The sequence below is a fragment of the Moschus berezovskii genome, chromosome 9, assembly GCF_049115385.1.
Source record: "Moschus berezovskii isolate FMDL1 chromosome 9, NW_MosBer_1.0, whole genome shotgun sequence".
Taxonomy (NCBI): Eukaryota; Metazoa; Chordata; class Mammalia; order Artiodactyla; family Moschidae; genus Moschus; species Moschus berezovskii.
Window position 1 is genome coordinate 85,802,231 of NC_142468.1, and position 25,720 is coordinate 85,827,950.

Below are 25,720 nucleotides of genomic sequence, written 5' to 3' on the forward strand. Positions count from 1 at the left end.
ACAATTGCATTCATCTCACACGCTAGTAAGGTCATGCTCAAAATTCTCCAAGCCAGGCTTCAGCAATATGTGAACCGTGAACTCCCAGATGTTCAATCAGGGTTTAGAAAAGGCAGAGGCACCAGAGATCAAATTGCCAACATCCGCTGGATCATGGAGAAAGCAAGAGAGTTCCAGAAAAACATCTATTTCAGCTTCATTGACTATGCCAAAGCCTTTGACTGTGTGGATCACAATAAACTGTGGAAAATTCTGAAAGAGATGGGAATACCAGACCACCTGACCTGCCTCTTGAGAAACCTGTATGCAGGTCAAGAAGCAACAGTCAGAACTGTACATGGAACAACAGACTGGTTACAAATAGGAAAAGGAGTGCGTCAAGGCTGTATATTGTCACCTTGCTTATTTAACTTATATGCAGAGTACATCATGAGGAACGCTGGGCTGGAAGAAGCACAAGTTGGAATCAAGATTGCCGGAAGAAATATCAATAAACTCAGATATGCAGATGACACTACCCTTATGGCAGAAAGTGAAGAAGAACTCAAAAGCCTCTTGATGAAAGTGAAAGAGGAGAGTGAAAAGGTTGGCTTGAAGCTCAACATTCAGAAAACAAAGATCATGGCATCTGGTCCCATCACTTCATGGGAAATAGATGGAAAAACAGTGGAAACAGTGTCAGACTTTATTTTTTTGGGCTCCAAAATCACTGCAGATGCTGATTGCAGCCATGAAATTAAAAGACGCTTACTCCTTGGAAGGAAAGTTATGACCAACCTTGATAGTATATTAAAAAGCAGAGACATTACTTTGCCAACCAAGGTCTGTCCAGTCAAGGCTATGGTTTTTCCCGTGGTCATGTATGGATGTGAGAGTTGGACTGTGAAGAAAGCTGATCGCCGAAGAATTGATGCTTTTGAACTGTGGTGTTGGAGAAGACTCTTGAGAGTCTCTTGTACCACAAGGAGATCCAACCAGTCCATTCTAAAGGAGATCGATCCTTGGTGTTCATTGGAGGGACTGATGCAGAAGCTGAAACTCCAATACTTTGGCCACCTCATGCGACGAGTTGACTCACTGGAAAAGACTCTGATATTGGGAAACGTTGGGGGCGGGAGAAGAAGGGGACGACGGAGAATGAGATGACTGGATGGCATCACCGACTCTGTGGACGTGAGTTTGAGTGATCTCTGGGAGTTGGTGATGGACAGGGCGGCCTGGTGTTCTGTGATTCATGGGGTCACGGAGAGTCGGACACGACTGAGCAACTGAACTGAACTGAACTATGAGATCCTCTGGGGATTTTTATTTGGGTTGCATTGAAACTATAGATCAACTTGAGGAGAAATTGACACTTTTACTGTATTGAGTCTTCTAACACATAAACGTGGTATCTTTTTCTGTTTATCTGTCTTCTTAAATTTCTCTGTATTTTGTAAGTTTTAGTGTACAATTTGTATAAATAAATGTATACTTATCAAACTCATCCATAAGCATTTGTATTTTTAATTTCAATTTCAGATTTTTTGTTGTTAGTATAAAATCAGTATACTTTTGTATATTGATTTTTATATAATGTAATCTTGCTGATCTCATTTGTGTTCCAGTAGCTTCTTATAGATTCTATAGCATTTTGACTGTATATAAAACTGTATATAAAACCAGTTTTACTCCTTCCTTTAAGATTTGGATGCTTTTTATCTCTTTTCACCTTATTGCACAGGCTGGAAATTCCTCAGTACAGCGTTGAAGAGGTGGTGAGTGCAGATATTCTTGCCTTTTTCTGATGTTAGGAAGAAAACAGTTCTTTCCCATGAAGAACTACTTTTTACAGATGCTTTCCATCAAGTTGTATGTATTCTCTGTGTTCCTAAGAATCGATATTGTGTATTTCCAATGCTGTTGTTGAATTTATTGAAATGATCATGTAGTTCTTCTTAGTCTTAGCTAACGCTGCATTATATTGTTTGATTTTCCATGTTAATTCAGCCTGCATTCCTGTGATAAGCCTTCTTCTGGACGTATGTACTATCTTTTTTAAATATTGTGGAACAAAAATAGGTAGAATTCTGTTAAGAATTGTTGCATCTATGTTTATAAGGCTATTGGCATGTGGTTTTCTTTTCTCGCAACATCTTGAGTTTGGGTACCAGAATAACGCTATCCTTATAGAATAAGCTGGGAAGTATTTACCTCCTTCAGTTTCCTGGAAGACTTTTGTAGAATTTGAATTATATTTACTCTTAAAATTAAATAATGTTAACGCTATAAAAAAGCTGTAGTGACTATATTACCATCAGAGAGTACAACTAGAGAAAGAATATTACCAAGAAAAAAAGAGGGTGATTTATAATGTGAAATCATTTAATAATGACAAAGTAATTTTCATATTAATTTCATTAAAGGTAAATTCACCTAAATAATAGAAAAATTCTAAATGTTTATGCAACTATTAGCAGAGCTTCAAACACATAAAGCAAAAACTAATAGAACAGCAAGAACTAGAAAAACTCGTAATTACGGTCAAGGATTTCAGTGCTTCTCTCTTAACAAATAATAAAATCAGTAGACAGAAAATCAGTATGTTCTAAATCCCCTGCTTCACCCCACCCCCATCCCAGGATTTAGATTTAAACATGTGGACTTACTAAACTGCTTCAGTCCTATCGGAATGCCCGACCCTATGGACTGTAGCCTGCCAAACTCCTTTGCCCATGGGGTTCTCCAAGCAAGAGTACCGGAGTGGGTTTCCATGCCCTCCTGCAAGGGACTTTCCTGACCCAGGAATCAAACCCTGATCTCTTAACATTTCCTGCATTAGCAGGCAGGTTCTCTACAGCTAGAGCCACCTGGGAAGCCCAGTATCAGGCAAGTTGGTGTGTCTGACATTTGCAGAACATTTCATCCAAAGTTACAGAATAAACTTTTACTTTAAACGTACACAGAGCACTTACCAAAACAAACCAACCATACTGTGGGCCACAAGACAAGTTTCAATAAATTTAAAATGATTTAAATTATATGAAGTAAACTCTTTGATGATAATGGGATTAAATTAGAAATCAATAACACTCTGGGAAAAAAAATTGATACTTGGAGACTAAAGAACACACAAATAACCAAAGGATAAAAGAAAAAAAGTCATAGGGAAATTAGAAAGTATTCTGAAATGAAGTCCAATGAAAACACAATATATTAAAATGTGTGAGATATAGCTAGCAAAATATATTGAAGGAAACTTGTACTACTGAATTCCTGTATTACAAAGGAAGAAATATATTAAATCAACGACTTCCAGTTTCCAAGAGACTGGCAAATAATTTTAAAAACAACAAAAAAGAAAGGAAATAACCACAACAGCAGAAATCAATGAAAAAGAAAAACGGAGAAAACCTATGAAACCAAAAGCTGGCTTTGAGATTTGACATCAGTGAGGTTAATATACCTCTTGCCAGATCGATCAGGAAATAATAAAGACACAAATCACTAATTTCAGGCACGAGGGAGTGAGGTCCTATGTATTTTAAAAGGACAGTAAATACTGTTAACAGATTTATACGAATAAATCCGACAGCTTATATTTTCACAACTATTAAAGCTCACTCAAGAAGAAATACTAAATGCTTTTTGAATTAGTGAATGCTAGCTACTACGGACAGGGAGTAGTCTAGGCTTTGTAGATAAACAAGGGTCCCCAAGCAGCTCTCAGATCATTTACGAGAGAAAAAAGAGCTTAATACTGATCGGTGAAGAAGGGTTTTTAAAAAAAAAATAAAGCTTATCAGAATGTGAGCTTAGGGACGGGGTTCAGGGAAACCCTCCGCCTTTCTCAATGAAGTCCCAGCCCTCCCTCAACGCGCTCGCAGCTACGATCCTCCTCCAGGCCAACCGGGACGCCCGCAGCCGCGCGCCTGCACATTCGAGCGCCTGCGCATCCGAGCCAAGAGCTCGCAGGCGTGAGCGAGGCGGTTGCCGGAAGTATGACCTCCCGCTCCCTGTTTGCCGTTTCCATCCGGGTCACGCCGGTCTTCCGGGTATTTCCGATAGGGCTTTCTACGCCTCTTTCTTTAGGTTACTTTTTGGTCTTCCGTCTCTTGCTGCCGCTCCCGAGCTCCCACACTCTCGCCGGCCCTGCCTTTTCTTGCGCCGCTCCTCCCTGCTGCCGAGGCCGAGACTCAGCGCTCAGCCCGGAGCCGGGCCTATCCAGTCCGCGTGGGCACTGCCTCCTTTGGCTCGGGAGGAAGCTAGGACCGAGCGCGCCAGGCCGTCGCTCCTCCGGTCCTGGAGCGCCTGGGCTGGGGGTGCTGGTCGACCCTCCCGCGCAGTCCTTTCTCGAGGACGCTTGTGAGTTGGCGGGTTTAAGAGCGGGAAGCCTCCGTGTAGGCCCGTTTGGGGGGCGTGGGGCGGGGCGCCGCGGCGCGCCGGAAACTTTTTCGAAAACTAGTGTTTTGTATGCGAGGTTCCGGCGGTGTCTCCTCAGTATCCCAGAGGTCCGGGCGGCCCGCGGACTGCTGCCCTTGCTGAAGAATCTCAGAAACTGTAACGTTCTTCACTCATCTGTCTTCCTCCCGTCCCGTCCCGTCCTCAAGTCTAGGACCAAACGAGGAAGAGTGCCTCGGGACTGCATGGGGTTTCAAAGGGTGGTGAAGAGCTAAGGTAAATACTTTGAAACTTAAGACTTTTCACTGAGTGGTTGTGGAATTGCCTCAGTTCTGCTAGTTACAGGAAAACGCACAGGTTAGGACTCTGTCCGATTGTTTTTTACCCCTTGTGTTTTGTTTTTGCCCCCTTCACCCTTTGTGGATAGGCTCTTCAGCTCTCTTTCTAGGCCAGAACACGAAGGGATTCATGTGTCTCCCAGCTTCTGAATCGTCCACGTTCCCTGCCGTCTTTGATTCTCTCTCACCTCTTTGTCTAAAATAACGGTTGTTTATTTATATTGGTATACCAATAAGGGGAACAAAAAAGAAACTGAAACTCAAGCTAAATTGGCAACGTAACAGGTGTGTGGTTTTCTACGGAAAGATAAAAAGTGAATACTAAGTCTGTGTGTTTGTATTACAGGTAACATGCTACTTTTGTAAATACTCTCGTATGCTTCATTACCACAAGGCTTTTAACAAGGCATTGACAGCCTTGTACTAATAGCCAATAATAGTAACATTATTTACATAGTGGGAAATGCCCTGTAACAGGCTCTGTGTGTAATAGGCACTGAAGAAATGTTCGTTTGGAATCATGTGGCTCGATTATTTTTCAGCACTTGAATGCGATCTAATTCTTAATCAAATGGAACGTCTCTTTCACAACCTATGGATGGGTTGACAGAGGGTGAGCAGGATTTAGGAGTTAGACTATTTGTATTGTGAAGAAGAGTAGTAAGTTTAGGGGATCAGAGGCATTTGGACAAAGTGGACAGATAACTGCAGATTCCACTTTCTAGGAAATCTTGATGAAGTAGTTCATGTAATCTTGAGTGTTCTACAATTCTTTGGAGGAGAAGTCAAGTTTAGGATAGAAATTCCAGTTTGTAAGTTACAGGACCAAAGGTTAAGTCACTTAAGAATTTGTAAACTACTCCATTACAGCCCTGTCTCATGTATGATTATTTACAAATAGATCTGTATAATTTCCCAGTAGGTTTGCTTAGTCAAGAAGTAATCCTTAAGATTGTCTCTTTTATCTCTCCTTAAGGCAGGAACCAATGCAACAGTTTTAAAGCAGTTCAAAATTTATTCCATTTTATAGACAAGTACAGATTGAGAAGTTGATAACTTTCAAACCAAGAAAAATAGGATACCAATAACATCTGGATTGTATTTATCATAAAATTTCTTATACCTGGTGTTGTGGTTAATGTGGAGTAATTTTTTTTTTCTCTACTTGCTGAAAAAGCCTTTTATTCAGAATATAAGAAAAAAATTTTAAATTTTGTGGAAGTCCCCTTAAATCCGGTATGATAGTAGTTTTGCTGGATTTTATTCTCAGAAACTCTGTTTTGTTTAAAAAATGATCCCTTATATTGTTTATTGTTTGTGTTTTTTTTTGTGTGTGTGAAGTTGCTCGGTCGTGTTTGACTCTTTGTGATCCAGTGGATGCTTTACCATCTAAGCCACCAGGGAACCCCTATATTGTTTATAATAGGTAATTATTTTGGTGTCACTTTTATCTTCATCAGAATTAGTGTTGGAATGTATTAAGGGAGTAGGTTTCCTTGTGGCTCGGGTGGGAAAGAATCTCCCTGCAATGCAAGAGACCCAGGTTCGATCTGTGGATTGGGAAGATCCCCTCAAAAAGGGAATGGCAACCCACTCCAGTACTCTTGCCTGGAGAATCCCCATGGACAGAGGAGCCTGGTGGACTACAGTCCTTGGGGTGGGTTGCAAAGAGTTGGGGAGGACTCTGTGTGTGTCCCTTAATATTACTATCTTTGCGTGTCTGTTAATATTAAGAGAAATATTAAAAAGGAATATAAATCCATGGGCTTTTGGTTTACTTCCTTATCTCTAGATGATTATGCAGGATACCTATTGGAGAGCATTGAATGTCATTGGTTAAATTCCCTAGGAATGATTCTTCCCACTTATAAGGTTGGCCTAAATAAGAGTTGGGCTTGAAGGCCAAAGTTCATCCTGAGGAGAACTGACAGATTCTTTGCTTTGGTGGTACTCCAAAACCTTTGATGCTTATCTGGAATTTGGGATACACTGATTTAGATAACTGCTCTAAAGTAAGTTTTTAAGTTTAGAATCATTCTTAGCTTTTAAGCTGTGGATAATTTGGTCATTAGCTTTGAAGAGTACTTCTGGGCCACAAGACATCTTTTGACTTATTCTGTAGTTTGAATCTGAGCATATAATAGGATAGAAGTAAGCCCATAATCTGGGCTATTATGTCATTTTGGGTCTCAAGCATGAAGAAAAATACAGACATATTTATACACATAAACAAAATGTATGGAGTTTTACCATGAACTGGTTTAAATAAATCTGAATATAGAGTATTTTAATTCTAGTTTTCCTGAATACAAATTCCTTCTCTTGTTTGATCAGATCCATGTTGTGTGTCTGTATTACAGTAAAATTAAATACCAAGCACAATTCTTTATAATGAATTGTATTTAATGTCATTTGCTCACGAATCCTATGAAATAGTAATTGTTTTCTGGGAAGTTGGATCAGAGAAGCAGAGTCAGGGAGGCCAAGAAAGAGTGTGAGCCCAAGTAAAGGGAGAAGGCAGCATCAGTGACAGCCTTAGATCTGGCATTCTACTGTTATTGAGAGTACTTTTAATAAAGAATGCTGTGAAATCCTGCTTGGTTCAAGATATTGTCTCTAAGCAGCAAACATCAGGCTGGAGAGGGAAATGGCAACCCACTCCACTACTCTTGCCTGGAAAATCCCATGGATGGAGGAGCCTGGTAGGCTACATTCCATGGGGTCGTGAACAGTTGGACACGACTGAGCTACTTCACTTTCACTTTTCACTTTCACGCGCTGGAGAAGGAAATAGCAACCCACCTCAGTGTTCTTGCCTGGAGAATCCCAGGGAAGGGGGAGCCTGGTGGGCTGCTGTCTATGGGGTTGCACAGAGTCAGACATGACTGAAGCGACTTAGCAGCAGCAAACATCAGAGAGTATAGTGTAGCAAACATGATAGGAATTAAAAAAAAAAACAATCTCCTATAGCCAGAGAAAGGCCTTCTGAAGAAAGCTGACAAACTCTTGTTTTCTGGAGGTAGCACCTTGTCTCTGGTCCATGGTAGTCAGGCAGGCACCTGGGTTGGGATCTGATGGTGGCTTTTGTCCACAGTCTCTTATGAACTTTGAACTGGTGAGTCTCACTATCTATGGCCAGCCTAGGAAATTTTAATCTTTCAAAATTGAAAAGGAATAAAGTTTCTATGAGTGGTTTATTTGTTTCTTCTCAGAGCTTTCTTTTTTTTCCTCTCCTGTTGTCTCCTATTCTAGTTTTTCAAGCCATCTGGTCTCAATCCCGAGGCAATTACTATTTCTTTTAGTAGTGTATATATTATTTTCCTCTGTTCTAAAAAAAAAAAAAACAACCCACAACTTTTATAACTTGTTTTTTAGATTGACATCTATTGAAAATGAGGATTTAGCACTTTTATGTACCCTCTCTCATCATAAATTGTGATGTATATAAACATGTAAATAATATGTAAAATATAATAATGTATGTAATTATAAATAAATACAATGTCGTAAGTAATATATAAATATATTATTATTTCGGGCTTCCCAGGCAGTGCTAGTGATAAAAGAACCTGCCTGCCAATGCAGGAGACATAAGAGATGTGGGTTTGATCCCTGGGCTTGGAAGATCTCCTGGAGGAGGGCATGGCAACCCACTTCAGTGTTCTTGCCTGGAGAGTCGCGTGGACAGAGGAGCCTGGCGGGCTGCAGTCCGTAGGGTCTCAAAGAGTTGGACACGACTGAAGCAACTTCCCATGTATACATGTTACAATTTCTGTTTAAATCAATATGTTCAATGTTATTGTAAGAACTAAGTAGGTAACTGACTATATTTTTTGTATGACCTTTTGAGTGTGTTTTGTCTGTAGTTTAGTAATTCATTTTTAACTTGTGCATTTCTTTTTAAGACTTGATTGATTGATTGATTGATTGTGGTGGGTCTTCAATGCTGCACATAGGTTTTCTCTAGTTGCTGAGAGTGGGAGCTACTCTTTATTGTTGTATGCGGGCTTCTCATTGCAGTGGCTTCTCTTGTTGCAGAGCACAGGCTCTAAGTGCACCAGCTTCAGAAGTTACAGTGGGTGGGCTCAGGAATTGTGGCGCATGGGCTTAGTTGCTCCAAGACATGTGGGATCTTCCAGGACCAGGGATAGAACTGACGTCCCTTCCGTTGATTGCAAAGCTGATTCTTAACCACTGGGCCACCAGGAAGCCCCAACTTGCTACATTTCTCTTCCTATAATTAATTTTTTCTGCTCTGTTGGCCAAACTCCTCTCTGGTCAAATGTATAAGGTAATCTACCAGTTCATTTTTTTTCCACCTTGGATATCTTCTTGTAGCCCTCTATCTACATGTTCTATTTTAAACTGTTTAGCTTCCCTTCACCACCATCCTGGGGAATTTACTGTCTCTGACCTGTGTGAGAACTCCATTTTCCTAGATCCCGGATTTTCTTTTCCTTTTTTCAATACCTTACATGTCTTGAAAGGGTTTTTATTCTCCTTTGGCACTGATAATATAATTGGGTGAGTAGCTTGAAAGCATTTGCTACAGAAGCCTTGAAGGCATTCACTTCTTTGTCTTGTTTCCACTGTTGCTATTGAGTGGTCCAAAGCCATTTTCATTACCATTGCTTTGTGTGTTTCTTTTTTTTTAATTGTATAGATGACTTACACTTTTGTGTTAATTTCTGCTATACAGCAAAGTGATTCAGTTATACATATGTATATACATTCTTTTACCTTATGGTTTATCTCAGAATATTGAATGTAGTTCCCTGTGCTTTACAGTAGGACCTTGTTACTTATTCACCTCATCCCTTTGTTTATACCATTTTCTTTCTCTGTAATATGTATAAGCTGCTTTTACCTGGCATTCTGAAGTTTCACTGTAATGTGCATTTATGTGTGTGTGTATAGACGTGTGTGTGTATAGACGTGTGTGTGTGTGTGTGTGTGTGTTTTGTGCTGTTTGCTCATTGGATCCTTTCAGTCTAAAGCTTGGTGTTCTTCAGTTCTGAACATGTTCTGTTTTATTTACTTGGTAATTTCCTTTTCTGTGTTTTCTGTTCTTTCTGGAACTTAAGTGGTATTGGATTTTGGACCACCTGGTTTGGTTCGCTTTTATTTTTTCTGTTACTGTTTTGCCTCCTGTCTGCCCTCACCAGTTTTTCTTTTTGTTAATTCCTCAGTGTTCTTTTAGCTTTCTGCTGGATATTTCTGCTTTTGATTTTGTAATTTCCAAGAGCCCTTCCTGCTTTTTAAACAACACGTTGTTTTACATATACAGTGTTTTTTTTATTAATTATGAAATTAATGATTTTTTTCTCTCATCTTTCATTTGTTCCAAGTGTTGTTTCTGTTTATTACTAGACCTTTTTAAAAATTTTTAACTTCTGATCATCCATGAATGTTGTTTTTCTAGAAATCTAAATTGGAAGCTTCTGTGTGTTTAGGTAGGCAGTTCCATAGTAGACTTCATTGTAGGTTTCTAGCAAGCTTAACATTTTCTTGGTGAAAGACTGCTTCTATGTTACAGATTCTTTTGTTACTATATTATGTGATTTCTCTTTCCATTATTTCATAGATGAATTTTTTAATTGCTTGAATTGGGAATATAAGCTGGGAATGCTATTTTTACTTTGTAGACTTTACTTAATATTTGTTTTCAGTTTGTTATCCCACTCTTCTCTGTGAATTTACAGCCTTTTGGGGTCAGTCATTGCAAAGAATCAATATCTAGTCTCCTGGCTGGAGCGGTGAACGATTCTGATTGCGTTTTATGTAGGTTTTCCCTGTTCTTGAGGAACAAACTCTCTTTTATTGGCTGTTGTTTTTATAAGTTGTTTAGAATTTGAAGGGAATCTCACAATTTTATAAACAGTTATTAGGTAATAAAATTCCATCTCTTGTTTGATCAGATCTATAAGCTCTAAATCCTGGGACTTGGGTTGTCATATGAAGGCTTATGCTTTTGAGTAAATTAAAATGGGAATAAATGTAAGAAATTGTATATTTCATTAAATACATCTCTTGGGTGGTTTCTTTTTATTATCAAAGTATAATGGTGTTAACTTGATTTATAAGAGAGTTGTTGATAAACTTATGACAGTAATTTATCATGAAATTAGAAATTTGCATAGATTTTAGTGTCATTTGAATAATATGGTTAATCTAGATTTAAAATTCATCATTAGTAAGTATTTTGTTATGTATTTTGTGACTTAAGAGATCTATTTGAGAAAATAAATTTGTAAATGAAATTTGTAATTTGGTAACTGTTTATTAAATAGTAGATACTGGTTATCAAAAAGTTCAGTGTCTTTAATCTATAATAATTTTTCTTTAAAACTATTCTAGGTAGAAGAATACATGTTCTCTTTTAGTGAACAAGAGCATGTTCCCAAACTCAATTTTGGGTCGCCCGCCTTTCACTCCAAACTATCAACAACATAATAACTTCTTTGCCCTGTCACCAAGTCTTTATTCACACCAGCAGCTTATAGATGCACAATTCAACTTTCACAATGCAGAGTAAGTGCAGTGTTATTTTGGCCCATATCATTTGTAAATTTCAGTTTTTACTTGACACAGATCCTTTTTATATGAAACATTTGGAGTTAGAGGAAATGTCATCATGTTCTTTCTTTGTTTTTGGTAGCTTGTCTAGAGCTGTGTCATTACAGCAGTTGACATATGGAAATATCAGTCCAATACAGACCTCAACTTCCCCATTATTTCGAGGAAGGAAGTAAGTATTTCTTACTTATTTTAAAAGAAAATTTTGCAGTTTTGGGAACTGTTTAACAGTGTATCTTGTATTAAGTTAAATGGACACTAACCTACATTTTGTTTCTTGGGGTCTGTGCAGTCAGTCATGTAACAGAATTTTAAAACTTCTAACTATTCAAAAAATTTTAGGGGTAACTATCTTCAGATAACTACTTTTAATTGAGATTTTTAACTAAAGCAGATGGGTTTCTGTATATTTGCTAGGGCTACCATAACATCCAACAGAGTGGGTGACTAAAATAACAGATTAATTTTCTTAAAATCCTGGGGGCTAGAAGTCTGAGATCAGGGTGTTAGCAGGTTTGATTTCCTCTGAGGCCTCCCTCTTTAGCTTATAGATGGCTGGCTTCTTTCCTAATACAGTCATTTTTCTGTTTTCTGTGTCCTAATTATTCTTCTGAGGATACTAGTTATATTGGATTAATAACCCCATTTTAATTTAATTACTTCTTTAAAGGCCCTGTGTCCAAATAGAGTCACATTTTGAAGTACTAGGGGTTAACACTTAAATGTGAATTTGAGAGGACATAATTCAGTTTATAACTCTTTCTTTCTATTAAAGTTTACTTTTTAATTTATCTTAAACAGGTCAGGTTCCACAGTAAATATTATAATGAAAGTTTCTGTATGACATAAAGCTTTCTATAGAGAAGTCAGGAATCAATTCACTTGAACCAATTTGATTAAAAGAAATTGATGTATCACAGGGTAATTTTGATAGAACTTTAGGGGTGAGTATTAAAATAAGACTTGTCAATATTTACAAGATACTGCTTTTTAAAGCCTGTCAATATTTACAAGATACTGCTTTTTAAAGCCTGTATAAACATTCCATAACTTTTATGTACAATTAGAAATAACACTAGATAAGAATTACTGTTTACCCACTGTGGCCTTCCCTCATAACTCAGTTGGTCAAGAATCCTCCTGCAATGCAGGAGACCCCGGTTCCATTCCTGGGTTGGGAAGATCTGCTGGAGAAGGGATAGGCTACCCACTCCAGTGTTCTTGGGCTTCCCTTGTGATTCAGCTGGTAAAGAATCCGCTTGCAGTGCGGGAGACCTGGGTTTGATCCCTGTGTTGGGAAGATCCCCTGGAGAAGGGAAAGGCTGCCCATTCCAGTATTCTGGCCTGGAGAATTCCATGGACTGTCCGTGGGGTCACAAAGAGTTGGACCGCACAGGGGCTCACCACAAGTCTATTCCCAGCAGCTTCCCAATTTGGTTCCTCTAAGGCAGGGCCTTGGCAGCTGTGGCCCAGCTCCCTGGCACTGTCTTCTTAGGGCATCAGGTTGCTGAGGATGAGATGCCTGGAGGTTCTCAAAGAAGCCGGAGCATCACCTGGGAACTTGGCAGAAATGCAAAGTATTGGCCCCACTCAAGAACTACAAAACTAGAACTTTGGCAGGGGTGGGGGGAGGGCAGCAAGCTGGGGGTTTAACAAGCCCTCCAAATGATTCTGATATACACAGGCGTTTACTACCTGCCGATCTAAACCAGCAAATAGTGTGGCCTGGTGAAGGACTGAGGCTGGTCCTGACCAGGAACAAGTGGGAAACATCAAGCTCATCTGGATTTCTGAGGCTGGGAACCTTGGCCATCCCTACCCAAAGCAAAACACAGCTGTGTAAAAAAAACAAAACAAAACATGACTAAACGACTTTCACTTCACTATTGTGTTAGTTTCTGCCGTACATCAATGTGAATCAGCCGTCGGCATACATGTGAGTGAGCTCCCTACATCACAGAGCAAATTCCCACTGGCTATTTTATTCTTTACCCTGATAGCTAAGTTGGTAAAGAATCTGCCTGCAATGTGAGAGACCTGGGTTCGATCCCTGACTTGGGAAGATCCACAAATGCCACGCACTCCAGTATTCTGGCCTAGAGAATTCCATGGACTATACAGTCGCAAAGAGTTGGACACAACTGAGCGACTTTCACTTTGCAGCTTCCTTGGTGGCTCAGTTGGTAAAGAGGCTACCTGCAATGCAGGAGACTTGGGTTCAATCTCTGGGTCGGGAAGATCCCCAGGAGAAGGGAATGGCAACCCACTCTAGTATTCTTTCCTGGAGAATTCCATGGACAGAGGAGCCTGGAGCAACTAACTCCTGGAGCAACACAACTGAGCAACTGATACTTTCCCTTTCACTGTGTTCAGTTCAGTCGCTCATTTGTGTCTGACTCTTTGCGGTCCCATGGACTGCAGCAGGCCAGGCTTCCCTGTCCATCACCAACTCCCAGAGCCTACTCAAACTCATGTCCATCGGGTCGGTGATGCCATCCAACCATCTCATCCTCTGTCGTCCCCTTCTCCTCGCACCTTCAATCTTTCCCACCATCAGGGTCTTTTCCAATGAGTCGGTTCTTCGCATCAGGTGGCCAAAGTGTTGGAGTTTCAGCTTCAGCATCAGTCCTTCACTGTGTAGAGTAGGCATTGTTCTAAGGACTTTGCAAATAATGGTTTGACTGAGTTTTACAACAATTTGTGAGGTAAATACTGTTACCCTTCTTCTGTTGAGAAAGTTGAAGCACACAGAGGTAATGAATTGAGTGGAAAACTGTATAATGATGCTTAAAATATTGACTTCATTTAAATTTTTGTGTTTTAGAAATGGTCTTGATAGCCCCATTTGTGAATCATGAATGAAAATAAATTCCATTAGTTCATAATTAAATATATATTTAAACCTAACAGTGACATTCTTTATAAAATATTCATTATGTAAAGCTCTGAATTTTATGTTTAAAAATATTAAATGTGTACTTATATTTTTAGCACTTGTATACCTTTATTGTAAGTAGGAATTCTAGTTATTTTGTGGGTCTGTCAAAGAGAGAGTAATTGATGTAATCCCAAAAGAATATTAAAAACCTTCAGGTGGCTATGACCCATAAAATTTTAGAGTTAAAAGGATTGGGTAATTTCCTGTGGTTTAAACAACTTAGTACTATATCATTTAAGTAAGTACCATTTTTCCCAACACATAATTACTTTTAAATTGTTTTCTCTTTTTTATTTTGAATATTTTTAAGCTTCCAGAAAAATTTGAAAAACAGTACACTGAGCACCTGTATGTGGTTTTCCTAGATTCATCGTTTTGCTTAATTTGTTTTATTCTTCCTCTTTCCTTCCCTACCCCCACTTTTTTCTGAACCATGTGAAAGAAAGTTGGTGACATTGTTTCACTTTATTACAAAGCACATCAGTGCATTTCTTCCAAGGACAAGGATATTCTCTTGTATAACTAAAAATACATCAATCATGACCAAGAATTTAACATGAATACAAGACTGTTATATTGTATATAATACTGTTATATTGAACTATATAAGTATAGTTCATTTTCAGACTACTTTAGTTATCTAGTGTTTTTATAGTTTTAAAAAAAAACAACTCTCTCTCAATTTGGTCTTTCCTGCTGATAAACCAGAACATAAATGGACCCCCAAGATCCCTTTTTTATATACAGCACTCAGTTCACTTAATCTTATCCTCCTCATGTTAGAGTTTGGATCTTTTATTGTTAGTGATTCTATAAATAGAGATTTTCCTACCAAGTTTTTGTTGCTGATATGAAATATCGTGGTTCAAATGCAGGAGACTAACCTTGATGTATATGTTGGTTTGTTTTTTTAAAAATATGCATTATTATACATTTTTTTCTAAAGGTGTCTGTTATACTGACAATGAATATTTTATGGTTCATTTAGAGCTAATAACATGGCCTTGCTGAAAAAGTCAGTATTTTCATCTATTATTTATGTATTTTAAATCATTTTCTATTTGTTATCAGAAAGTTATATCTTTAATCACTAAGGTATGTTGCTTGTTTTCAGGAGATTAAGCGATGAAAAGAATCTTCCTCTTGATGGTAAACGGCAGCGTTTTCATTCACCCCACCAAGAGCCAACTATAGTTAACCACATAGTGCCTTTATCAGATGAAAGAAGATATTCGATGTCACCATTGTTTCATACACACTATGTACCAGATATAGTCAGATGTGTTCCACCTTTTCGAGAAATATCAATTTTAGAACCTAGAGAAATCACACTGCCTGAGGCCAAAGATAAGGTAATTTTAATATAGACTTTAGTTTTATCTTTTGAGAAGTTAATATAAATAGTATATTAAAAGTATCATAAATATCTAATGTCTTGGATTAGGTAGAACATGCCCCTTTTCTGTACTATTTAAAGGACTATTCGATGTAGTTTCCTATCTAAATTTGATTGGTTGATTTTTGTGAGCTGTTCTTCTATGGAAATGAAGCTTTCATATCAGAATATCAGATTTTCTCTGATTCATAAAAATCTGGGGTAAGAGCCTAAGAGTTGATTTCTTAGTTTAGAGAATTCTCTTGTTACCTATTCTCTTATAGTAAAACAAGTTTTCATATGGATACTGTAGTAAAGTATTAAAAAGCATCTTTTCCCTTGGTATATTTGTTTTTCTTCATGAGGTTTTTAATGTCAAGAATAGAGAACCCAGGAGTCAGTGAGAAAATAATACTTTCTTATATTACTGATATGATATGTGATATGATCAAGGAAGATTTATCAAAAATATTATTTGGAAAACAATTTCAAGTAAATGAAGCTATTTCAATAATACTTCTTGAAAAATGCCATCAGCATTGGGGAATAATGAGTTAATACCAATATTAGAAGCATGTCTCTTCTGCCTCCCCATATTTAGTGAAACTCTTAAAAAAGCATTCTGGCTAATTTAGAAGAGTTTATAATGTAAGTATCTGCATTCTTTTGAATTGTCTGCAGCTTATATTTGTTGTTTTTGCATTTTCAAAGCTGCTTTACCATCGAGAAATACCACATTTGTCGGCTAAGGAGAATGGGCCTGGAGAGTGTAGTGATTTTGTTTTACTCATCTTTCGGTTCCTAGCAGCCAGCATAGGTCTGAAACATAGTGTGCAGAAAATGTTGGGTCGAAAAGGGAATACTTGCTTCATTCCTTGTGCCACTTTTTATTCTGCTCATTCTTTTTTTTTCTTTAACTGAGATGCAATTTTATCATAAAATTCACTCCTTCAAAGTGTATAATTCAGTGGTTTTTATTATATTCAGAGGGCAGTGCAACCATTACCAGTATCTAATTCTAGTACATTTTCATCACCTATAAAAGATGCCTTGTACCCAGCAGCAGTTGCTTTCTCATCTCTGCCTGTCTCCCCCAGCCTTTGGCAACCAGTATTGATTTTTTATCTCTATGGATTTGCTTATTTTGAACATTTCATATAAATGGAATTAAACAGTATGTGGTCTTGCTTTCAGTTAGCATCTTTTCACGGTTCATCCTTGTCATAGCAATTCTCAGTTCTTTATCCCTCTTTATAGCTGAATAAGAGGACACTTCCCTGGTAGCTCAGTTGATGAAGAATCTGCCTGCAGTGCAGGAGACCTGGGTTTGATCTCTGGGTAGCAAAGATCCCCTGGAGAAGGAATTGGCAACCCACTCCAGTATTCTTGTCTGGAAAATCCTTCAAAGGACATAGGAGCCTAGTGGACTACACAGCCCATGGGGTCACAAGAGTCGAACACAACTTAGCGACTAAACCACCACCATAGGGGAATAATATTCCATTGTATAGATATACCATATTTTATTTATGCATTCCTCAGTTGATGGGTTTGGGAGCAATTTCTACTTTTTCATTATTCTGAATATTGCTGCTATGAATATCTGTGTACAAGTTTTTTTACACAATGTTTTCATTTCTCTTGGGTCTATACTCGTGTGAAATTGCTGAGTTATGTGGTAGTGCTATGTATAACTTTTTGAGGACTTGCCCAAGTGTTTTCTAAAGTGGCTGTGTCATTTTACATTTCTACCAGTAGTGTGTGAGTGATCCAATTTCTCTTCATCCTTGCCAAAACTTGTTATTGTTTGTCTTCTTGATTATAACCATCCTAATGGGTATGAAATGGTATCTCATTGTGATTTTGGTTTGCATTTCCCTAATGACTAATGATGCTGAAAATATTTTCATTTGTGTGTTAGCCATTTGTGTATCTTCTTTGGAGAATTGTCTATTCAGATCCTTTGTTTTAATTTTTTTTTAAATTATTGAGTTGTAATAGTTCTTTATATGTTCTGAATACTGGACATGTATCAGATATATAGTTTGCAAATATATTCTTGCATTCTGTGCTTTGTCTTTTTACTTTTTTGATGATGCCCTTTGAAGCGTAAAAGCTTTTCATGTTAATGAAATCCAGTTTTTTTTTTTTTTCCTGAACTTTTGGTATTATATCTAAGAAACCATTGCCTAATCCAGGGTCACAAAAATTAATGCCTCTGTTATTCTGAGTTTTATAGTGTTAGTTCTTAGATTTAGGTCTTTGATCCATTGAATTGATTTTTATATATGATATTAAGGTGGGGCGGTCTAACTTCATTTTTGCTCTTGGTCCAGTTGTCTCAGGACTATTTATAAAAATGACTCATTCTTTATTCTTACTGTGAAGTAGGAAAAGCATTTAGGCGATATCAGTGGGAGGGAAGAGAAAGCAAACTAACTTGGAAGTTTTGGTACTCCATTTCTGCACCTCTCAGTTCTTTGTCCTTTCTGTGCTTTCTCATTTTAAAGAAACTTATGTAATGTTATATTGTGAAAGCCTGCAGTAGAAATCAAATCAGGGCAATACTTTGAATGGAGCTATAACAACCTTTTATGGGTTTTTGTATGGGTTTTGTATACTATATGTATGTAGATAGGCCCATGTAAAAATTTTTATTTATTTTTAATTGAAGGATAATTACTTTACAATGTTGTGTTGGTTTCTTCCATACATCAACATGATCAGCCATAGGCCCATTTTTTATGGAATATATTATGCATAAGTATTGAAGCTCTCAGTTTCCACTCCAGTGTTCTTGCTTGGCGAATCCCATAGACAGGAACCTCGTGGGCTACAGTCCGTGGGGTCACAAAGAGTTTGGACACGACTAAGCAACTAACACACACACACATTTGTAAATAAATACTGGAACTAACTTCGAGTTCTGCATATGGATAAGGTTTATTAATATATTGAGTCTCAGTAAATTTAATAACATTAGTCAGGATAAATCATCTAGTAAAATATGGTTCCATATCAATAACCTTTTCTTTGCTTAGTAGCATAGGAAAAAGCTCTCCTAAATCTTAATGCTTTTGGCATAGGCGCTTACCTCACGGGATAGGGATTATTAATAGTATTCTATTAAGCCAGTTTCTTTGAGTGCTACTCTACTTGCCAGTTCTGGGAGAAAGAAGGCAAGTTCATTTCTGTGTTCATTCTTTAAGTGAACACTTTTAAAGAAAACTAACATTTATTAATGTCTCTTTTCTTCCAGGCATTCTACATATGCTATGTCATTTAGTCTTTTCAACAACCCCATGACATGGATATTATCCTAATTTTACTGAGGCTCAGAAAGCTAAATAACTTGCTCAAGGTCACAGCTAGTAAGTGACACAACCAAGATTTGACCTTCATCTCTAATAATATAAAGAGAAGGAACTTAAGATGCTTAAAATGAAGGGTAGGGCGATGACATTCTTAGAATTGACTATAAAAGTAGGTCATCTGTGAGAATAAAAGCTAATATTTACTGAGTGTCTTTCTTTGTCAACAGTTTGTATGGTTTATCTCTGCTGGATTTTAAAATGAGTGGGAGGTTCAATGAGAAATAAAATGGAGGAGCAGTTTGAGACCTTGAATGCACAGTAGAAGGCCATTGAAGGCTTTTGAGTAGAGGACTCGCACAATTCAATTTGCATTCTGGGGAAGATAATTCTTGCAGTTTAGTGGAGCTCGGTTTGGAATAAGGAGGGCCTGGAAAGAGATATAATTACCTTGAAGGCTATTAATTGTTAAATTCTTTTCAGATGAGAGATTCTGGAGATTTCAGTTATGGTGGATGGTGGTGAAAAAGGTGTGAAAGACCACGCATGAGGAAAATTGATACCTGTGTGGAATGATTGAATGTGGGGGGGAGAGGGAGAGAGAGATCAGCGACTTTAATGATTTGATTCTGGACTGTAACAGAGATGAGGAACCCAGATTTTGAGTCTCCAGGCTGATTGAGGAAGTAGTCAAGAGTTATGTTCCTCAGCGCTTGGAACTATGAGGAGATATGCTGTAACATTTGTGCTGTTGAATGGCCTCATGTTCTGCAGATTGCATGCTAAGGCCATGGGAAATAGGGCTTGAGAGTACCCTGTGCGAAACCTAAACAGTTTTGGAACCAGAGCGCTCTGAAGAACAATTATCAGTCCCTTAGAAAATGACCTGGTTAGATCAGGTATGTGGCTTAGCCTGGTTGGGTAAGGGATATTAAAAAAAATACAATAGACAGTTGACATATGCTGCCTTGTGGAGGTCCCTGAGACAAGGCAGTTAAAGTGGAGCTGTGAGTGAGTGAGTCAGCTGTTAAATAAGACTCTGAAGGAACTATACCAGCAAAGAGTTGTGTGAGGGTGGGGGTGTGTTTAATGCTTTTCGAGTGGGAATCCTAGATGCAAACACTTATTTTTAGTTGATTTAGATCTGTAAGGACTCCTTTTTGTGAGCAGCCAAGCTAAGGGTTTTTGTTGTTTTCTGTTTTTATTTTTTGGTAAAGGTTACAATTCCACAATTTCTGCTCAAATCAGTCCAATTAATACATTAAATTGATACCATTGCCTTATTTATCAATCATCTGTAAGCTAATTTGTATTGAAGAAAAACATGTTGTAGCTGAGCTGTCCATATATATTTCAGACGCATGGTTCGGTCCCGAGATACGAATACCTGCAATAAAAGTGACAGTTGAACTCCTGAAGTAGATTAGATTCTGTATTTTTTTTTTTCTTTAAGTAATCAACAAAAATTTGTGAGTGCTGGCTATATGCTAAAATGTTGTGTTACAGCATTTTTCTAAATATTCATGGTCTCTTTACCATGTACATACAGCATAGTGAGAGGGAAAGCCATTAGAAATAGTCATGCTAATTGCAGCTTTATATATTTATAAGTGTTATAAAGGACAAGTGCAGAGTTATCTCCATGATTGTGTGGAGGAGATAATATTTGAGCTGAGATCTGAAGGGTGAGGAGGAGTTAATTAGTGAAAGAGTGTTCGGGGTGGAGAGAATGCTGTAGAGAGAAGGAACAAACAGTGTGTTTGAAGGTTTACTGTGTGATAGAAAGGAGCATGCAGTCTGCGGAGAACTGAAAGGAGGCCATATGGTGGCTAGAGTTTGATTTAGCGGAAATATTGCTGAAGTGTGGTAGAAGTGGGGAATCAGGCAGATCATGCAAGGACTTTTGTATACCATTTTAGTTTTCACCTAAGAACTTTGGTAAGCTCTTCACGGTCTTTTTTTAAGCAAGAAAGAGATGAATTAAAAATTGTTTTGACTTCATTTTAAGCAGTTGCACAAATGTGGAAGTAGGAAGTTATTATTGGATACTAGGTAAAAGGTAATGGTGCCTTGAATTAGGAAGTGCTGATAGTTAAGATGAAGAAAAATTGGTGGGTTTAAACTGTGTTGGGGAAAGTGGAATTGATGGGATTTGATAATGCATTATTAGATTAGGTCATCTAAGCCTGTGTACCATTGATGTTTTAGACCAACTTTCTTTGGTATGGAGGGACTGTCCCCTGCATCTTAGGATGTTTTAGCCACATTTCTGACTTCACTCAGTAGATGCCACCAATCCTTGGTTATGAGAACCAAAAATGACATTAATAGATGTCTCCTGGGAGGCAGAAGTGCCTCTAGTTGAGAACCACTGGTTTAGATAGAGAAGATTACTCCCAAGTTTCTGGCTTCTATAACTGGATGGATGGTGGTACCATTCACTGAGACAGAAGGCAAGAGGACCCAGATACAGGAGTATGTGTGTTTAATAGGAATTGGAGGGTGAGCAGGTATCTGATGAGTCCTGTGTACGTATTGTTTTAAACATACATTTGGAACATCAAATTAGATATTTGGAGTTGATGGTTGAATGTATATAGATCTGGAACTCAAAGGAAAGGTATTGACCAGAAGTGTGCATTTGGTGATCATTGGCATATAGATGATGATTGAAGCTACGAGTAAGGATATGATTGTCTAGGGAGAGAGGAGAGCGTGGATCCAATACTCACTGAAATAGGTTGAGGAAAGAGTGGAAAACAAACGGAAACTAAACATGTTTACAACTGCTTGGGGAAGTTTGGCTGTGAAGGGGAGAGGCAGAGATGGAAAGGTGGAACAAAGGAGTTTTTTAAAATTTTGTTTTTGAGGTGGAAGAAAGTTTAAGCACGTGTAACTGTTTATTAGAAAAATTCAGTCAAGAGGAAAATTGACTACTGTGGGAAAAAAAATACAGTTATGAATAAGATTTCTTAGAAGGTGGGAAGGGCGTGGATCCCGCTTATATGTGGAGACATTGGCTTTAGGTAAGAGAGAATTTTTTGGAAACTGGAGGATAGGAGGAGAGGATAGGTGTAGTTACAAGAAAGTTTGTAGATATGGTATGGAAGAGTTCCCATAGTTGAATGGCTTCTTCATATTTTCTCTTTGAATTACTGTGCAAGGTCATCTGTTGAGAGTAGAGAGGATGAAGTGGGATATATGTGGTTTAAGAACAGTGGAGATGGTTTGAAGTAGTGTTTACTACTTCAGGTTGATCAGAGAAGCAGAGTGGAGAAGGTTTGACACAGTATTTGCTAGGTAGTATAGAGGGCTCACTTAACGTGGGTGATAATGAATTTATTACTAATAATAATGAATCAGCTGCTTTAGTAAGTTCCAGGGGAATGTATTAAAAGTTTTGATTAGTTTGAAAATTAATTCTGTTATGAAACCTAAAAAATTAAGATTATGAAAATGAATACGTTTTAAGTTTAAATTGTTTCTCCATTTTAAAGTCTTCTCTGTTTTTGAAGTCACTATATTAGCAAAGAAAATTTTTTAAGTAAAAAATCTCAAATACTTTTCTGAATTTTAACTTTCATTTCATAGTATCTTTAGAAGAAGATGTAGTTGCCTGGACCAAAAAAAAAAAAAAAAAAAAATGGAGGTTTAGAGGAATCAGAGTTATCTGAGCTCCTGAATTCCATCTATTAAAAATGTTCTTCAGAAATTCTGGGTAGTTTGAAGATGTGAATTGAAGTAATTGATTCTGAATTTTGAGTTGAGATGAGGGTAGCCTGAGGTTTTCTTGGTACTGACTGTAAAGTAAAAACATAATTATGAATGAATTGTTTAAGAGATCTTGTGTAATGTTTAATTTTGGAAAGAAGTAAGTTTTATGGAGCCTCTTGGCATCCTAGGGGAAACAGTTTGGGGACAGTTATCTTACAGATTTCTCAAAGGCTTTATCTTTAAAAATTTCAGTATTTGACCTTATTTAGAAACAACAAATTGAAAAAGGGGATAAAATATTTGTAAATTATTGGTTCACTGAATTTTAAGTAGTTGAAATATGCATTTGCCTGCATCTATCAAATTTTTTTTCCAGCATTACTTAGATATGAGTGGCAAATAAAAACTAAATATTTAAGGTATACAGCATGATGTTTTGATGTATGTATACGCTGAAATGATTACCATAATCAAGATAATTAGCATTCATCACATAATTTTATTTTTTTGTGTGATCAGAAAACTTGAAATTTATTCTCTAAGCAAATTTCAAGTGTTCTGTACATTGTTATTAACTATATTCACCATATTGTACTTTATGTCTCCATATCTAATTTATCTTATAACTAAAAGTTTATACCCTTTGATCAACATTTCCTCATTTTCCCTATGCTACTCCCTTCCCTAATAACTACCATTGCACTCTCTGCTACTATGAATTTGACTTTTTTAGTTTCCACATGTGAAATCATACAGTGTTTGTCGTTTCGTGTCTAGCTCATTTCATTTATCTTAATGTCTTCCAGATTCATCCATGTTGCAAATGGCAGAATTTCCATTTTTTTTAAGGCCAAATAATATTTCATTGTGTATGTGTATACAGACACCCCACATTTTCTTTGTCAATGGACAGTTAAGTTTCCATATCTTGGCTACTGTGAATAATACTGCAGTGAACATGGGAGTGCAGATACCTTGTTGAGATAGATACTTTTTCCTTTGGATATGTACCCAGTCCTGGGATTGCTGGAACACATGGTAGTTCTATTTTTAATTCTTTGAGGAGGGACCATGCTGTTTCCCTATATGGTTGTACTGATTTACATTCCTACTAATGGTATAAGGATTCCCTTTTCTGTGGATCCTTGCCAACACTTACCTTTTGCTTTTTGGTAATAGCCATCTTAAACAAGTGTGAAGTGATATCTCATTGTGGTTTTGATTTGTATTTTCCCGATGCTTGGTAATGCTGCACATCTTTTCATGTACCTATTGACCACTTGTATGTCTTCTTTAGAAAAATGTCTCTTTAGGTCTTTAGTCCATTTTTAAATTGGATCATTTGTATTTTTGTTAGAGTTGTGTGAGTTTCTTATGTATTTTGGATATTAACCCCTTTTCAGATACATAGTTTGCAAATATTTTCCCCCATTCTGTATGTCACTTTCTCTTTTCTTTCTCGCTCTTTTTTAATTGTTACTTTACAGAAATAATTTTGTTTTACATAGTTCCACTTACTGGTTTTTGCTTTTGTTGCCTATGTTTTTGATATTAAAATCCAAAATATCATTGTCAAGACCGAGATGATGGAGCTTCCCCCTTATCTTTTCTTACAGGAGTGCACTGTTTCAGGTTTTGAGTTTAAGTCTTTGGTTATTGTGTATGTTGTAAGATAAGGCTCCAGTTTCATCTTTTTGCATGTGGGAGATCCAATTTTCTCAACATTGTTGAAGACTGTCCTTTTTCTGTTGTGTAGTCTTGACACCCTCTAGTTAACCATATGTGTGTGGGTTTCTTTCTTGGACTCTCTGTTATGTTCACTGGTCTGTGTGTTCATTTTTATGTCAGTACCATACTATTTAATGATTATAGCTTTGTAATAGAATTTTAATCAGAAAGTGTCATTTCTCTAGCTTTGTTCTTTTTGCTCAAGATTGCTGTAGCTGTTCTGGGTCGTTGGTGGGTCCATATGCATTTTAGGATTGCTTTTTCTATTTCTGTGAGAAATGCAATTGGAGTTTTGATAGAGATTGCATTGAATCTGTAGATTGCTGTGGTTCTATGGATATTTTAATAATTTTAATTCTTCTGATCTGTGATTGGCTATCTGTCCATTTATTTATAGTTTTTAATTTCTTTCATCAGTGTTTTATAGTTTTCAGTGTACAGCTCTTTTACCTCAGTGGTTAAATTTATTCTTAGGGCTCTATCTTTATAATGTATGTGTCAGTCAAAATTTTAAAGCCACTGAGATGTAGATTCATGTAGAAAATGTAGACCAATTCTCAGCCCATGAGATCCTCAAATGAAAGCTTGCTTTGTTTTCTCATCCTCCTTTTATTAGGCAGTTTTCTCATGACAAAGGTCAGGTAATTGTATGTGCCTAAAAACAATCAGGCTTCAGGGAAAAAAATCAGCTATTCAGACTGCCTAACCTTTGTATTAGTTGATGAATTTAGTTCAGTTCAGTTCAGTCGCTCAGTCGTGTCCAACTCTCCGTGACCCCATGAATCACAGCACGCCAGGCCTCCCTGTCCATCACCAACTCCCGGAGTTCACTCAAACTCATGTCCACAGAGTCCGTGATGCCATCCAGCCATCTCATCCTCTGTCGTCCCCGTCTCCTCCCACCCCCAACCTTTCCCAGCATCAGAGTCTTTTCCAGTGAGTTAACTCGTCGCATGAGGTGGCCAAAGTATTGGAGTTTCAACTTAAGCATCAGTCCTTCCAATGAACACCCAGGATTGGTCTCCTTTAGAATGGACTGGTTGGATCTCCTTGCAGTCCAAGGGACTCTCAAGAGTCTTCTCCAACACCACAGTTCAAAAGCATCAATTCTTCGGCATTCAGCTTTCTTCACAGTCCAACTCTCACATCCATACGTGACCACAGGAAAAACCATAGCCTTGACTAGATGGACCTTGGTTGGCAAAGTAATGTCTCTGCTTTTTAATATACTATCTAGGTTGGTCATAACTTTCCTTTCAAGGAGTAAGCGTCTTTTAATTTCATGGCTGCAATCAGCATCTGCAGTGATTTTGGAGCCCCCAAAAATAAAGTCTGACACTGTTTCCACTGTTTTTCCATC

General features: G+C 37.6%; 1 protein-coding gene across 3 annotated transcripts in view; it reads left to right on the forward strand.

Annotated features, from left to right (window-relative positions):
* Window positions 1–4,001: 4,001 nt before the first annotated feature.
* TENT2 (terminal nucleotidyltransferase 2) overlaps window positions 4,002–25,720 on the forward strand; it is a 63,233-nt gene continuing 41,514 nt past the window's right edge. For 2 of the 3 annotated variants that reach the window (XM_055436250.2, XM_055436252.2), the window contains exons 1-4: window positions 4,003–4,656; window positions 11,076–11,249; window positions 11,377–11,466; window positions 15,347–15,584. In XM_055436250.2, coding sequence (XP_055292225.1) covers window positions 11,113–11,249; window positions 11,377–11,466; window positions 15,347–15,584 — 465 coding nt within the window. In that variant the 5' untranslated portion in view covers window positions 4,003–4,656; window positions 11,076–11,112. Of the gene's footprint in view, window positions 4,657–11,075; window positions 11,250–11,376; window positions 11,467–15,346; window positions 15,585–25,720 lie in introns of all 3 variants that reach the window. The other variant, XM_055436253.2, reaches the window with a different exon arrangement.